The 17,545-nt window shown below is 44.2% G+C and overlaps 1 protein-coding gene across 2 annotated transcripts in view; it reads left to right on the top strand.

Annotated features, from left to right (window-relative positions):
* pi4kab (phosphatidylinositol 4-kinase, catalytic, alpha b) overlaps positions 1–17,545 on the top strand; it is a 326,669-nt gene that overhangs the window by 162,855 nt on the left and 146,269 nt on the right. For both annotated transcript variants that reach the window (XM_073051867.1, XM_073051866.1), the window contains 2 exons: positions 2,487–2,568; positions 4,981–5,064. In XM_073051867.1, the coding sequence (XP_072907968.1) occupies positions 2,487–2,568; positions 4,981–5,064 (166 nt within the window). The remainder of the gene's footprint in view (positions 1–2,486; positions 2,569–4,980; positions 5,065–17,545) is intronic.

Genomic DNA, 17,545 nt, shown 5'->3' with positions numbered 1-17,545 from the left:
ATATATAAAATAAATAGTGAGAAATGAAGTAGTGAGGTAGTGTTCATGGGTTCAATGTCCATTTAGAAATTGGATGGCAGAGGAGGAGAAGCTGTTCCTGAACCATTGAGTGTGTGTCTTCAGGCTTCTGTACCTCCTCCCTGATGGTAGTAATGAGAAGAGGGATGTCCTGGGTGATGAGGGTCCTTAATGATGATGCTGCCTTTTTTGAGGCATCACTCCTTGAAGGTGTCCTGGATGCTACTGTGGCTAGCTTATTTCAATCCTGTGCATTGCTCCCTGCCCCCATCAGCCATACCAGACGGTGGAAGGTCTATATACTTATGTGCGTACAGTATGGGCTCTTTGAGCCCAGTGAATTATTTGACTCTAGCCTAATCACAGGACAATTTGCAATGACCAATTAACCTACTAACCCGTATCTATACTGAGGCTGCAGCGAAAAGTTTCTGCCCAATAAGGGTTGAAATATCTAATAGCAGAGAACATGTGTTTAAGGTAAGAGGTGATAAGTTTAAAAGAGAGTTGCTGGGCATAATATTTTCCACAGAGTGTGGTGGGTGCCCGGGCTTATGATAGAGAGAAATGCAATAGAGGCATTCAAAAGTCTCTTAGATTCTACATACATTCTGTAGTTGGAGGGGATTAGTTTAGTTGGGCACTTAATTGCTGATTTAGTTAGTTCACAAAACATCATGGCCCAAAAGGGCCTGTTCTCTGTTCCGGTAAGGTTGAACATGGTTGCAGCCACGACTGAATGGCTGAGCAGACTTGATAGACTGAATGTTCTAATTCTGCTCTTATCTCTTATAGTCTTCTATTTATCCATCCTGTCTGTTACATCCTCAAAGAACATAGGAGGTACAGGAGCCTGAACACAATACTTTACAGTACATGTGACCTGTGTTCAATTTCTGCTGCTGCCTGTAAGGGGTTTGTACGTTCTCCCCATGATCGCGTGGGTTTCCTCCGGGTGCTCCAGTTTCTTCCCACAGTCCAAAGACGTACCATTTGGTAGGTTAATTGGCCTTTATAAATTGTCCCATGATCAGGCTAGGATTAAATTAGCGGATTGTTGGGTGGCGTGGCTTTAAGGCCTATTCCACATTGTATCTCACTAAATAAAAATTTAAAGGTGAAAAAACTTACCAAACGCATCTTCACTTTTGTAAAATCATTGATATTTTAACAGATCTACCAGCATGATTTAAGGGCAGATTGTATCTTCTCTTTAAAATTTATCAAGTGTAAAGCTGGTAGGGCAAGACCTTTCAATCAAAGTGCAAAGTAAATTTATTATCAGAGTACATATATGTCACCATATACACCCTGAGATTCATTTTCTCACCAGCATACTCAACAACTCTATAGAATAATAACCGTAAAGATTACCCAACTTGGACATTCAACTAGAGTGCTGAGGACAACAAGCTGCAAATACAAAAAGAAAGTTACAATAATAAATAAATAATCAATAAATATCAAGAATGTGAGATGAAAAGTCCTTGAAAGTGAGTCCATTGGTTGTGGGAACATTTCAGTGATGGGAAGTATCACTGAAATACTTCCGTGTTTTTCAGGAAGTATGTAGAGTGAAGTTATCCCCTTTGGTTCAAGAGCCTGATGGTTGCGGGTTAAGATAAGCGCTGTATCTTGCTCCACATTCATGACGGTGATGTACTCACATTTCTCCATATTTCATAACTTGTGGGTCAAACACAGAACTTTAAGATAGCAGATAGATTTGAAGTCCACAGAAGTACAAATTTATAGACAATTAGCAGTTCAATACAAATTCTACCAGTGATTACACAATCAAAGTTCAAAGCTAATTTATTATCAAAGTTCATATATGTCATTATATACAACCCTGAGATTCATTTTGTTGTGGGCATATTCAGCAACTCTATAGAATAGTAACGATAACAGGATCAATGAAAGTGCAGAAAACAACAAACTGTGCAAATGTGAATATAAATAAATAGCAATAAATAATGAAAACATGAGATAATGAGATAAGAAGTCCGTAAAGTGAAACTATTGGTTTTGAAAACATCTCAGTGGATGGGGGAAGGTGAGTATAGTTCACGAGCCTGATGGTTGAGGGGTAATGACTGTTCTTGAACCTGGTGGTGTGAGTCCTGAGGCTCTGGTTCCTTCTACCCGATGGCAGCAGTGAGAAGAGAGTGTGACCTGGGTGGTGGGGATCTCTGCTGATGGGTGCTGCTTTCCTACAACAGCTTTTCAATAGTTGGGAGAGGTTTACACGAGATGTACTGGGCCGAATCTACTAACTTTTGTAGGATTTTTCCATTCAAAGATTTTGGTGTTTCCATACCAGGCCTTGATGCAGCCAGTCAATACACTATCCACCACACATTTATAAAAGAATGGTAGAATATGAAGGAATAGCTCAAATTCCCCTGTCACTTTCTCTGACCAAAGCCTCAGCAAGTCATTGACCTTCGTTCTTCATTCATTTCCAGATTCCCACATTTATTGTGGAGTGGTTCTGTGCTGAAAACGATGCTGGATATACTTCAGACACTTTCCCTTTCCCTCAGTGCGGTAAGAACCAGATGAAATTGATGGAAGAATGTTTGTGTAGCCAGAATAGATCAGTTTTGAAGGGGAGGGGGTGGATGATATCATGGAAACCGAGCAATTATTGAAAGGCCAAGACAGAGTGGTCAGGATCTTTCCTATGACGTGGAAATCTAGGACTAGAGGACAGAGCCTCAGAATACTTAGGAGAGCTTGAAGGGGGCATGAGAAGGCCTTGGCATGTAGGATTAAAGAGAACCCCAAGGCATTCTATGCGTATGTGATGAATAGGAGGATGACTGCTATTCAATAGGAGGATGACTGAAGGTGAGACTGCTAAACAATAAAGAGGGCAACAAGTGCCTGGAGGCAGAGGAGGTTGGGGAGATCCTAAATGAATACTTCAGTATTCACAACTGAAAAGGATCTTGATCAGGATGAGGTCGAAGTAGAGCGGGCCTGTGTGCTGGACAATGTGGAGATTAGGGAAGAAGAAGTGCTGGATCTTCTTAAAAACATTAAGATTGATATAATCCCCAGGGCTGGATATGATACACCCCAGGTTGTTGTGGGAATTGAGAGAAGAGATCGCAGGAGCATTAGCCATGATCTTTGAATCCTGTTTGGCTGCAGGGGAAGTGCCGGAGGACTGGAGAATGGCAAGTGTAGTTCCCTTGTTTAAAAAAGGTAATAGGGAGAAACCTGGGAACTATAGACCGGTGAGTCTTATGTCAGTGGTATGCAAACTACTGGAAAGGATTCTTAAGGATAGGATCTATGAGCATTTGGAGAAGTACAGTCTACTCATGGATAGTCAACATGGCTTTGTGAAGGGAAGATCGTGCCTCACGAGCCTGATTGAGTTTTTTGAAGCAGTAACAAAAGAAATTGATGAGGGTAGGGCAGTGGATGTGGTCTACATGGACTTTAGCAAAGCATTTGACAAGGTCCCTCATGAGAGACTCATCCAGAAAGTCATAAGGCATGGGATAAGCGGAACTTTGGCTGTTTGGATAAAAAATTGGCTTAAAGGAAGAAAGCAGAGGATAGTTGTGGAAGGAAAGTATTCTGCCTGGAGGTCGGTGACTAGTGGAGTGCTGCAGGGATCTCTCCTGGGACCCCTGCTATTTGTGATTTTTATAAATGACCTGGATGTAGAGGTGGAAGGATGGGTGAGTAAGTTTGCGGATGATACGATTATTGGAGGAGTTGTGGGTGGAGCTGTAGGTGGTCGAAGGTTACAAGAGGATATAGACAGACTGCAGAGTTGGGCAGAAAAATGGCAGATGGAGTTCAATCCGGACAAGTGTGAAGTGATGCATTTTGGAGGGACAAACCAGAAGACTGAGTACAGGATTAATGGTCAGTTACTTAAGAGTGTGGATGAACAAAGGGACCTTGGGGTTCAAATCCATACATCTCTCAAGGTCGCTGCACAGGTTGATAGGGTAGTTAAGAAGGCCTATGGGATGCTAGGCTTCATTAACAGGGAGATTGAGTTCAAGAGTAGAGAGGTCATGTTGCAACTCTACAAACCTCTGGTGAGACCACACTTAGAGTATTGTGTTCAGTTCTGGTCACCTCATTATAGGAAGGATGTGGAAGTTATGGAGAGGGTACAGAGGAGATTTACCAGGATGTTGCCTGGATTGGAGAAGGTTAGCAGAGCTAGGACTTTTCTCTTTGGAGTGTAGAAGAATGAGAGGGGACTTGATAGAGGTCTACAAGATTATGAGAGGCATAGATAGGGTGGATAGTCAGTACCTGTTTTCCAGGGCACCAATAGCAAACACCAGAGGGCATATGTACAAAACTAAGGGAGGGAATTTTAGGGGAGACATCAGGGGTAAGTGTTTTACACAGAGGGTTCTGAGTGCCTGGAATGACTTGCCAGGGATGGTGGTGGAGGCTAAAACATTAGGGGTATTTAAGAGCCTCTTGGACAGGCACATGGGTGAAAGAAAAATGGAGGGTTATGGGATAGTGTGGGTTTAGTACTTTTTTTTTAAGGATTATATGGGTCAACACAACATGGAGGGCTGAAGGGCCTGTACTGTGCTGTAGTGTTCTATGGTTCTAATACATGGATATCCCCTTAGAACAGAGGTGAGTAATTTCTTTAAAGCAGGGTTTAAATCTGAGGTCTACTGACCCCTTGCTTAATGGTATTGTTCCATGACATAAAAAAGGTTGGGAACCCTTGATTTAGAGGCTGGTGAGTCTGTGGAATTCATTGCCACAGGCAGCAGTAGAGGCCATGTCATTGGGTATATTTAAGGTGGAGGTTGATAGCTTCTTGCTTCGTCTGGGCGTCAAAGATTAAAGGGAGAAGGCAGAAGAATGGGTTTGAGAGGGTATTAAATCAGCCATGATACATTCAATAGGCCGAATGGCTTAATTCTGCTCCTATGCCTTATGGTCTAATTTGTTTTGCAGGATATCCACAAGGATCAACCTTTTTATGACATTCTTGATACCCCTTACAGAATCACTGTTCCTGATACCAATGAAGCCAGAGAGGTAATGTCTGCTTTCATATTTAAAGGTAAACAGTGATGAGACCTGAATAAATGAAGATCTGGTTTTTAATCACTGACATGAAATTTATTGTTTTGAATTGAATTGAATTTATTTTATTACTTACAACCTTCATGTACATGAGTAAAAATCTTTACGTTATGTCTCCATCTAAATGCAATGTGAAATTTATAGTAATTTATAATAAATAGTATGCACAATAGGACAGTCAATATAACATATAAATATAATTTTATCAGCATGAATTAATCAGTCTAATGGCCTGGTGCAAGAAGCTGTCCTGGCTTTTACGTTGCAGTACTGTTTCCCGGATGGTAGCAGCTGGAACAGTTTGTTGTTGGGGTGACTCAGATCCCCAGTGATCCTTCGGGCCTTTTACACACCTGTCTTTAAAAATATCCTGAATAGTAAGAAGTTCTCATCTACAGATTCGCTGGGCTATCTGCACCACTCTCTGCAGAGAACTGTGTTTGAGGGAAGTACAATTCCCATACCAGGCAGTGATGCAGCCAGTCAGGAAGCTCTCAGTTGTGCCCCTTAGAAAGTTGTTAGGATTTGGGGGCCCATACCAAACTTCCTCAACCGTCTGAGGTGAAACAGGCGCTTAATATATAAATACAACAGATTCGGGTTAATCGGGATCAGTACATTTTGGCCCAATTAAGTGGCTGTTGCAATTAGCCAAACTTTCATGAAAGTAGTTAAAATGGTATAAAAAAGACAAAGTGAGTAAGAAATTATGTATTTGAATCTTGTCCTGGACTCACCCACCAAGGGAAACAGCCTTTCCACATTTACTCTGTCCAACCCTTTCAACATTCAAAATTGTTTCCATGAGATCCCCTTTCATTCTTCTACTCCAATGAATACAGTCCAAGAGCTGACAAACGCTCCTCATATATTAGCCTCTGCATTCCAGGAATCATCCTCGTAAATCTTCTCTGAACTCTCTCCAACATCAGTACATCCCAACTGCACACAGTATTCCAAATGAGGTCTCACCAGTGTCCTGTAGAGCCTCATCAACACCTCCTTACTCTTATACATTATTCCTCTTGAAATGAATGCCAACATAGCATTCGTTTTCCTTACTGCCGATCCAACCTGCAGTGATACTTTGTAATGATACAGCTCCATCTTGGGTACTAACCTACAATATACCGAGGACATCTTCAAGGATCGGTGTCTCAGAAAGGCAGCATCCATTATTAAGGACCTCCAGCACCCAGAATGCCCTTTTCTCACTGTTACCATTGAGAGTAGGGGAGATTCAAACGAGAGGACATGATTTGAGAGTTAGGGGGCAAAAGTTTAAGGGAAACACGAGGGGGTATTTCTTTACTCAGAGAGTGATAGCTGTGTGGAATGAGCTTCCTGTAGAAATAGTAGTGGCCAGTTCACTTGTGTCATTTAAGGTAAAATTGGATAGGTATATGGACAGGAAAGGAGTGGAGGGTTATGGGCTGAGTGCGGGTAGGTGGGACTAGGTGAGATTAAGAGTTCGGCACGGACTAAGAGGGCCAGAATGGCCTGTTTCCGTGCTGTGATTGTTATATGGTTATATGGTTACCATCAGGTAGGAGGTATAGAAGCCTGAAGACACACACTCAGCAATTCAGGAACAGCTTCTTCCCTTCTGCCATTCAATTCCTAAATGGACATTGAACCTATGAACACTACCTTACTTTTTTTAGTATACAGTATTTCTGTTTTCTTGCACAATTTTTAATCTGTTTGATATACGTATACTGTAATTGATTGATCTATTATTTTGTTTTTTTCTTCTATATTTTGTATTGCATTGAACTGCTGCTGCTAAGTTAACAAATTTCACGTCACATGCCGGTGATAATAAACCTGATTCTGATTCTGATACTAACACATCTTGTAACTCTTTTCAAAACCTTGGTATCACGTCATAAAGAGTAGTTGACATATGAATATGTTTAAGCTGAGGGAGAGGTGGGGAAGAAAGAGATGCTGACAGAGGTGGATGAGGAGAGGTATGAGAAATAGTGTATAGGACATTGGAAAAAAGTTGAATTTCCCCATGGGGATGAATAAAGTATCTATCTATCTATCTATCTATTCTTTGCTGTGAGTTATATGTAAATCTCTTAAAATAAAATTCTGTATTAACCAATTATTCAAAGCCAGATTGCTTTTGGCATAAGTAGCTACTGAAGCTGTAAATTGGTAGTTTACACTCCCACACTCCCTCTTTATTCACTGAGTCATAAAACATGACAGCTGAGAAACAGGGCATTTGGCACATTTAATCTGTGCCAAGCTATTATTCTTCCTAGTTCCACCTACCTGCACCCAGACCATAGTCTTCCATACCCCTCCCATCCATATACTTATCCAAATTTCAAACTCCTGGGAGTGCACATCTTGCACATCCTCTCATGGTCCCTGAACACATCCTCCACAGTCAGGAAGGCTCACCAATGCCTCTAGTTTCTGAGGAAGCTGAAGAGAGTTGGTCTATCCATACTTAACATCATTCTACAGATGGACAGTGAAGAACATCCTAACCTGCTGCATCACTGCGTGGTACGGCAATTGCACTGTGGCAGACAGGACTATAGGTAGTCAAAACTGCCCTACGTATCTGTGGTACCAGACTACCCACCATCACAGAAAGATGCCATAAAAAGGCCAGCAATATCATGAAGGATCTAACCTACCCTGCTCATGGACTGTTTGCCCCACTCCCATCAGGAAGAGGCTATGTAGCATCCACGCCAGGATCACCGCACTCAAAAACTTTTCTTTAGAAAAAGGTAAAACAGGCTTTAACAAAAATAAAATTAAGGTTAAAGGGCAGCAGGCTACTTTTCTGCAAGGAGAAAATAATAATACAAGAGGACATAATTTTAAGCTGATTGAAGGAAAGTGTTGGGGAGACAGAAAAACATTTCTACCAAAGGAAATGTAAAGCACTCCTTCCCTCCACTAGTCTGCAGGTCACCCCTGGGCAAGGTGCAGCACCTGCTCAGCCCCCATTCAGGGTTACGTGAAGCTGTGGGAGCAGGTGGTACAACTCACAAGTACTGGTTATGTGACCACTGATTTCTGGCAGACAATCTCTGAGAATTGACAATGGCTGGTGGAGTGGTCACCCATCTTGTACAGACACTTCCCAGAAGAAAGCAATAGCAAATCCCTTCTGTAGAAATATTTGCCGGGAACAATCATCATCACCCATGTCATACAACACAGTACGTAATGAAGGTTGACAATAACCAGTCTTGAATCATTACCTTTTAGCTGTCTGTCCCACTTCTCTTGCTCTCACATTTCTTTTGTCTGATAAACCTTTTCTGCAACTTAAATTTATCCTCTTTATTTTTCTATCCAAACTCTGCCTCTTACCTGAAAAGTTAAGTCTCTCACTCTTTACATCATGCTGCCTGACCTGATGAATATTTCCTCCATTTCAGATTTCCAGCTGTAATGCACTGTAAGGGTTCACTGCTATGTAATGGTTTTTTGTAAAGTTCACTGCTAAAGTAATGGATTCTCTGTAGCAGCACTTGTTTGGGTTATGGCCGGAGATAACTGGACTGTTGATGCATGTTAGCCAATCAGGATTTTGTTGCCCTGTCTGGTGATTCTGGAAGCAGTTGTTTTTGCGGGCTTTTGCCAGAAGGAGAGGGAGAGATAAAGAGAGAAGATGCGAATGGAGAAATCTGGTAGACCGCTGGACAGGGTGGACTCCGAGCGAGGGTCCGAAGGTTGACGACGTTCGGAGGCAATCAAGGGTGGAAGAGTGCCTACTGAGTGAGCTCCAACTGGGACTTTGACTTTGACTTGGGCCCTTTTTTGTTTTGTTTATTTTCATCACTAACCCTATATTCAGATTAAGATTCATAAAGTCTATCATTTAATTTCATATGATGTACTGACTGTCTGATATTTTGCATTGTGGGTTTGTAACTGGGGGTACATTACACAGCATCCACACAAATGTGATTACCCAGTTTGGCGGGGCTGAAGGCTGATTTGCCTAGACGAACGCGAGCTGGGCGAGCCTGAGGATTACAATGGTGGGGGCTCATCCCGGATTGATTCCGTTGACAATAGGCAGTAGGTGCAGGAGTAGGCCATTCAGCCCTTCTAGCCAGCACTGCCATTCACTGTGATCATGGCTGATCATACACAATCAGTACCCCGTTCCTGCCCTCTCCCCATATCCCTTGACTCCGCTATCTATAAGAGCTCTATTTAACTCTCTCTTGAATGCATCCAGAGACTTGGCCTCCACTGCCTTCTGGGGCAGAGCATTCCACATATCCACCACACTCTGGGTGAAAAAGTTTTTCCGCATCTCTGTTCTAAATGGCCTACCCCTTATTTTTAAACTGTGGCCTCTAGTTCTGGACTCAGCCATCAGCGGGAACATGCTTCCTGCCTCCAGTGTGGCCGATCCCTTAATAATCTTATATGTTTCAATCAGATCCCCTTTCATCCTTCTAAATTCCGGTGTATACAAGCCCAGTCGCTCCAATCTTTCAACATATGACAGTCCCGCCATTCCGGGAATTAACCTTGTGAACCTATGCTGCACTCCCTCAATAGCAAGAATGTCCTTCCTCAAATTTGGAGACCAAAACTGCACACAATACTCCAGGTGGGGTCTCACCAGGGCCCTGTACAGCTGCAGAAGGACCTCTTTACTCCTATACTCAATTCCTCTTGTTATAAATGGAATGCTGTGTGATTGCTCTGTTTAAATCTATGCTGGTATGGATGCTGCTGGGGTGGAACACTGGTGCGCCTCTGTGGGTGCCAGTGATTAATGCGTGCATGTTAAGTGGGGTGGATATTCGTTCCCCGGATGAATTGTTAGTTCGATTTTTGAGTATAGTTAAGGCTGTTCGCAAAGTTGAAATCGTAGCACGAAAGTTTGATAAAATGGTGGGCTCAGACCTTGTTTTAGTTCACACCAGAGCTGATGTACCGGCAGTGGGACTGCCAGCATCTATCGGTGCCCCAGATGAGGCGGGGCCATGTGTCAGTTTGCCATCACTTTGAAGGCAGAGTACAAGGAGAGGCCGGATCGAGCAGTGGATCAAATGGGGGCTTCTGATGACACCATACCCCAAGTTTACTGTAACCTGACTGTTCTGAAGACAAATCAGCTGCCGGAATTGAGTTCTGGGGAAGTAGCAGCAGCTCAGCGAGATGATCCAGGCATTGGCACTATTTGGTTCACGGTTGAAAAAGGGGACATAGCTCAGGCAGAGAAGATGAAACACGCTTTGGTGCCTCCATTACTGAAAGAATGGCCTCGGAGTTGAAGAACCAGATTTTATACTGGGTCACAATACCCCCAGACCAACCTTAGCATTGCCAGCTGGTTCTGCCCAAGAAGTACCGGAGGATTGCATTGAAGTCACTTTATGATGATTCTGGACATTTGGGGAGTGGAAAAGATCTATGGATTTCTCAGAGACCAGTTTTACTGGCCCCGAATGAAGTTGGAGGTTGAAGAATACTGCAAGTCGTGCATTTGCTGCATACAGCGGAAGACACTGCCTACACGGGCAGCTCCTTTGTCCCACTTGCAGAGTGCAGGGCCCACAATGAGAGGAGCTGGGCTGGGCCCCACCCCTGAGAGGCATACTGATTTGGAGGATGATGATCTGGATGTGTGGTACATGCTGCCTTTCGTTAACTCCCCTTTGATTGAGGAAGAGACACCTGGCCTTTCTCCCACTGAGTCAGGTGAGGTGCAGGGGGCTATCTGTGGGCAGCCTGGGTTACAGCTGGACACAGAAGGAGAGGAAGTGGGGCCTGGACACGGAACAGAGGTCTCCAAGATGCAGGGGGAGGACTTGCCAAGTAGACCCGAAGTATCCCCAGTAGTGTCTGAGTTACGTGAGGAGGTACAGAGGTCTCAGAGAATTAGGAGACCACCGGATAGGTTGGCCTATGTAGCGCCTGGGGAACAGGGTGTGATCTCTACTGTTTTGGGGAGCTATGTCACTGCCTTTTGCAACTAGATTGGGCTTTGTGTTTTGCAGGAAGGATTGGCAAACTGTCTCAATGTCATGAGGGCATGACTAAATTTGGTGGGGGGAGAGTATGACGCACTGTAAGGGTTCACTGCTAAAGTAATGGATTCTCTGTAGCAGCACTTGTTTGGGTTATGGCCGGAGATAACTGGACTGTTGATGCATGTTAGCCAATCAGGATTTTGTTGCCCTGTCTGGTGATTCTGGAAGCAGTTGTTTTTGCGGGCTTTTGCCAGAAGGAGAGGGAGAGATGAAGAGAGAAGACGCGAATGGAGAAATCTGGTAGACCGCTGGACAGGGTGGACTCCGAGCGAGGGTCCGAAGGTTGACGACGTTCGGAGGCGATCAAGGGTGGAAGAGTGCCTACTGAGTGAGCTCCAACTGGGACTTTGACTTTGACTTGGGCCCTTTTTTGTTTTGTTTATTTTCATCACTAACCCTATATTCAGATTAAGATTCATAAAGTCTATCATTTAATTACAAATTGTGTACTGATTGACAACAACAGAGGAGCTGAAGGCAGTGTGGGCAGGGTCAATGAACTTAACCTGTTCTTCAACAGATTTGACACTGTGGCCCCTGCCCATCCCCCACATGACTCACCTGTTGTCAGCCCCCAATCAACACATACTCCACTCTCCCCTCCTACCCCTCCTCACAGCCGCCCACCCTGCTCTCGTGACTGCAGCCCTCCCGCACCTGAAACCACTACGGTGGGCTTCACAGCTGAACAGGTGAGAAGACAGCTGGAACGTCTCCACCCAAGCAAGGCTGCAGGCCCGGATGGTGTCAGCCCCAGGGTGCTCAAAGCCTGTGCCCCCCAGCTATGTGGAGTACTGCACCATGTCTTCAATCTGAGCCTGAGTCTCCAGAGGGTTCCTGTGCTTTGGAAGACGTCCTGCCTCGTTCCTGTACTGAAGATGCCGCGCCCCAGTGGCTCCAATGACTACAGAACGGTGGCATTGACCTCCCACATCATGAAGACCCTGGAGAGACTTGTTCTAGAGCAGCTCTGGCCTATGGTTAGGCCACACTTAAACCCCCTCCAGTTCGCCTATCAGCCCCGACTAGGAGTTGAGGATGCCATCGTCTATCTGCTGAACCGTGTCTACGCTCACCTGGACAAGCCGGCGAGCACTGTGAGGGTCATGTTTTTTGACTTCTGCAGTGCGTTCAACACCATCCGCCCTGCTCTGCTGGGTGAGAAGCTGACAGTGATGCAAGTGGATACTTCCCTGGTGTCATGGATTATTGATTACCTGACTGGCAGACCACAGTACGTGCGCTTGCAACACTTTGTGTCAGACAGAGTGGTCAGCAGCACTGGGGCTCCACAGGGGACTATCCTGTCTCCCTTTCTCTTCACCATCTACACCTTGGACTTCAGCTACAACACAGAGTCTTGCCATCTTCAGAAGTTTTCTGATGACTCTGCCATAGTTGGATGCATCAGCAAGGGAGATGAGGCTGAGTACAGGGTGACGGTGGGAAACTTTGTCACATGGTGTGAGCAGAATCATCTGCAGCTTAATGTGAAAAAGATTTAAGGAGCTAGTGGTGGACCTGAGGAGGGCTAAGGCACTGGTGACCCCTGTTTCCATCCAAGGGGTCAGTGTGGACATGGTGGAGGATTACAAATACCTGGGAATACGAATTGACAATAAACTAGACTGGTCAAAGAACACCGAGGCTGTCTACAAGAAGGGTCAGAGCCGTCTCTATTTCCTGAGGAGACTGTCCTTTAACATCTGCTGGACGATGCTGAGGATGTTCTACGAGGCTGTGGTGGCCAGTGCTATCATGTTTGCTGTTGTGTGCTGTGGCAGCAGGCTAAGGGTAGCAGACACCAACAGAATCAACAAACTTATTCATAGGGCCAGTGATGTTGTGGGGTGGGGGGGGGGGGGTGGAACTGGACTCTCTGACAGTGGTGTCTGAAAAGAGGATGCTGTCCAAGTTGCATGCCATCTTGGACAATGACTCCCATCCACTCCATAATGTACTGGTTAGGCACAGGAGTACATTCAACCAGAGACTCATTCCACCGAGATGTAACACTGAGTGTCATAGGAAGTCATTCCTACCTGTGGCCATCAAACCTTACAACTCCTCCCTCGGAGTGTCAGACACCCTGTGCCAATAAGCTGGTCCTGGACTTATTTCTACTTGGCATGATTAACTTATTATTTAATTATTTATGGTTTTACATTGCTATATTTCTTGGTTGGTGCGGCTGTAATGAAAACCAATTTCCCACGGGATCAATAAAGTATGTATGTCTGTCTGACTGTCTGATATTTTGCATTGTGGGTTTGTAACTGGGGGTACATGACACAGCATCCATACAAACGTAATTACCCAGTTTGGCGGGGCTGAAGGCTGATTTGCCTAGACTAACGCGAGCTGGGCGAGCCCGAGGCTTACACAGCATTTGCAGATTTAACATAATTTACATTAATGTCTGCAGGTGTGTGTTTTGCCACGAGGGGGAGCATTCAGCAGGTCCTGGAGCCACACTTACACTAGCATCATCACTTTGTAGGCTGAGAGAAACCTCCTTTGAATTTCCATCTCCTGTGTTGTGATGCTGGGCACTAGGTTTCATCTAGACCTCATTACAGTTCATTATTGACAAAAGCTTTGTTGAGTAACTTTTGTCAGAATCAGAATCATGTTTAATATCACTGGCATTTGTTGTGACATTTGTTAACTTTGCAGCAGCAGTACAATGCAATACATGATAACAGATTTCCAATACTGACCATCTTGCTGACAAATGTACAGCCTTTAATAAATAAAGTCAAAGATCTCAGAGCTAGGATGCTGTACTAGAGAGACATTAGGACCACTTGTGTCTTTTCTTTCACAGAGTATTAGTTAACTTCTTCTGTTCCAGACTCAGTGAGTCAGATTGATGTGTTCACAATACACCGCTAAGATAGGACTACTGAGTCTTTCAAAGCCAGAGGAGGAGGAGTGTGCTTCATGATCAACTCTTCATAGTGTATAAATGTGGTGGTGCTGCCCCAGTTCTGTTCACCACACCTGGAATACCTTGTGATCAAATGTCCTCCATTTTACCTGCCGCGGGAGATTTCAGCGATCATTTTGGTAGTGGTGTCTGTCCCACCACAGGCCAATGTTAAGCAGGCTCTAGATGACAGTGATTTAGAAAGTATATACTCCAAAGCTTTGTCGTAGATTCACAGAATAACACACAGCACACATAGAGGCCTTTGGCTCAACCAATCCATGCAAACCATGGTGCCCACTCAGCTAGTCTCAGTTTCCTGTAATACCCCATGTATCTGTCCGAATGCTTCTTAAATGATACTACTGTACCTGCCTCAATCACTTCCTCTGTCAGCTCATTCCAAATACTCACCACCCTCTACATGAAAATGTAGTCCCTGGTGTCCCTTTTAAATCTTTCCCCATCTCACCCTAAACACTTAGTTCACCCTAAACCCTTAGTTCACCTTCAACCCTTAGTTTTGAACTCCCCTGCCCTGGAGAAAAGACTTTTAGTATCCACCTTATCTGTGGCTCTTATAATTTTAGGAACAATTCTATAATGGTCATCCCTCATTCTCTTACATTCCAGGGAATAAAGTCCTAATCTGCCTCTCCCTATAGTTCACACCCTCTAATCCCAGCAAGATCCTGAAAATCTTTTCTGCAGTCTAACTGGGTGACCTAAACGTACCGTTTAGGTACACTCTAGCACAGTGTACTAGAGGACACGGAGGTGCTGCAGATGCTGGAAATCTAGAGCAATACACACAATGTGCTCGGTGAGCTCAGCAGGTCAGGCAGATAGGAATGAAGAGTTGACGTTTCAGGCCAGTCCTGATGAAAGGTCTCGGCTTGAAACTTCGACTGTTTATTCTCATCCATAGATGCTGCCAGTCTCGAAGAAGGGTCTCAACCCAAAACGTTGTCTTTTATTTTCATCCATAATGCTGCCTGACCTGCTGAGTTCCTCCAGAATATTGTGTGCATTTCACTACTCCAAGTGCAGCCTCACCAATGATTTACACAACTGTAACATTATGTCCCAACTCAAAGCCTCGACCATTGATGGCCAGTGTGCTAAACACCTCTTTCGCCATCCAATGTCTGTTGCCGCTTTCAATGAACTATGCACTGATATTCCTATGTCTCTGTTCCATTATACTTCCTAGTACTTTAGCATTCAATAGTTCAGTAGTTCCATTAACATCAGAGAAATGTGTACAATATACAAGCTGAAATGCTTGTTCTTCGCAGACATCCATGAAAACAGAAGAGCCACCCCCAAAGAATGAGTGTCGGTAAACACATTTGAACCCCAAACCCCCCCTACTTTCCCCTCCCATGCACAAGGGGCAGCAAAATAATGACCCTCCCCCACCCCCACTTACTTCCACAAAAAAAGCATCGGCACCCTCCACCCACCAAGCAAGCAATAGCAAAGCCCCCAAGAAAGTAATCCGGGAAATTATAGGCCAGTAAGTTTGACATCAGTAGTAGGTAAATTATTGGAAGGAGTACTAAGAGATAGGATCTACAAGTATTTAGATAGGGACTTATTAGGGAGAGTCAACACAGCTTTGTGCGTGGTAGATCATGTTTAACAAATCTATTAGAGTTTTTCGAGGAGGTTACCAGGAAAGTGGATGAAGGGAAGGCAGTGGATGTTGTATACATGGACTTCAGTAAGGCCTTTGACAAGGTCCCGCATGGGAGGTTAGTTAGGCAGATGAAGTCGCTAGGTATACATGGTGAGGTAGTAAATTGGATTAGACATTGGCTCAATGGGAAAAGTTACAGAGTGGTAGTGGAGAATTGCTGCTTTGAGTGGAGGCATGTGACTAGTGGTGTGCCACAGGGATCAGTGGTGGGTCCATTGTTATTTGTCATTTATATCAATGATTTGGATGATAATGTGGTAAATTGGATCAGCAAGTTTGCTGATGATACAAAGATTGGAGGTGTAGTGGACAGTGAGGAAGGTTTTCAAAGCTTGCAGAGGAATTTGGACCAGCTGGAAAAATGGGCTGAAATATGGCAGATGGAGTTTAATACAGCCAAGTGTGAGGTATTGCACTTTGGAAGGAAAAATCAAGTTAGAACATACAAGGTAAATGGTAGGACACTGAGGAGTGCAGTAGAACAGAGGGATCTGGGAATACAGATACAAAATTCCCTAAAAGTGGCATCACAGGTAGATAGGGTAGTAAAGAAAGCTTTTGGTACATTGGCCGTTATTAAGTCAAGTGTATTTTTGTATTAGAGTTGGAATGTTATGGTGAGGTTGTATAAGGCATTGGTGAGGCCGAATTTGGAGTATTGTGTGCAGTTTTGGTCACCGAGTTACAGGAAGGATATTAATAAGGTTGAAAGAGTGCAGAGAAGGTTTACAAGGATGTTGCCGGGACTTGAGAAACTGAGTTACAGAGAAAGGTTGAATAGGTTGGGACTTTATTCCCTGGAGCGTAGAAGAATGAGGGGAAATTTGATAGAGGTATAGGTGATGGGTATAGATAGAGTGAAAGCAAGCAGGCTTTTTCCACTGAGGCTCGGGGAGAAAAAAACCAAAGAACATGGGTTAAGGGTGAAGGGGGAAAAGTTTAAAGGGAATATTGGGGGGTGGGTGCTTCTTCACACAGAGAGTGGTGGGAGTATGGAATGAGTTACCAGATGAAGTGGTAAACTTGGACAGGTACATGGATGAGAGGTGTATGGAGGGATATGGTCCAGGTGCAGGTCAGTGAGACTAGGCAGAAAAATGGTTCGGCACAGCCAAGATGGGCCAAAAGGCCTGTTTCTGTGCTGTAAAGTTCTATGGTTCTAAAGACCATGATCTGCAGTACAACAAAAACTAATCATTCACCTGACAATCTGACATACCGCAGGCTGTCTCTCCCCACAGTAAAGGGACTCACTGATTTGGGATGATAAAGCCTGTTGTGTTGCTTTTTTCCCCCAAGTTCACTGACTTGAAAATTGAGAGAGTGAGAAAAAAAGCAAATTGCTGAGTAGAAGACTGAGATGGGATAGAGTCTGCTTGTCCACAGGGCTGTGAAGGCATGCTCGTTTTCTAGGCCACATCCTTGGGATATCAAAAAGTGGCTGGTCATGAACTCTCGGTAGCGGGTCCCACCTCAACACATAACCAATGTCTGAGTGTAACTGCAGATCAGGATCTCCGACAGGATTCACCCTGATAAGAAAATAAGGGAGACATTAAAGGTTGAAATTAAATTGTTTCCACAGATGAGCTTGAAGGAGTTACTGTTAAGCGCCATTGAAGCTCCACCCCTCCATTATAGTAGTCCTATGTTGGTCTGACTTTGTAAGATGGATCATCTCACCCTTATCTGTATCACAATCCATTTCCCTTTCCTTGGCCGGCTTTTCTAAATGAGTAAGCTGTGAATACCTTCACAATCAACAGC

Source organism: Hemitrygon akajei, chromosome 7 (assembly GCF_048418815.1).
Source record: "Hemitrygon akajei chromosome 7, sHemAka1.3, whole genome shotgun sequence".
NCBI lineage: Eukaryota > Metazoa > Chordata > Chondrichthyes > Myliobatiformes > Dasyatidae > Hemitrygon > Hemitrygon akajei.
The sequence above is the reverse complement of the archived record's forward strand: the minus strand, read 5'-3'. Positions and strand labels throughout refer to the sequence as shown.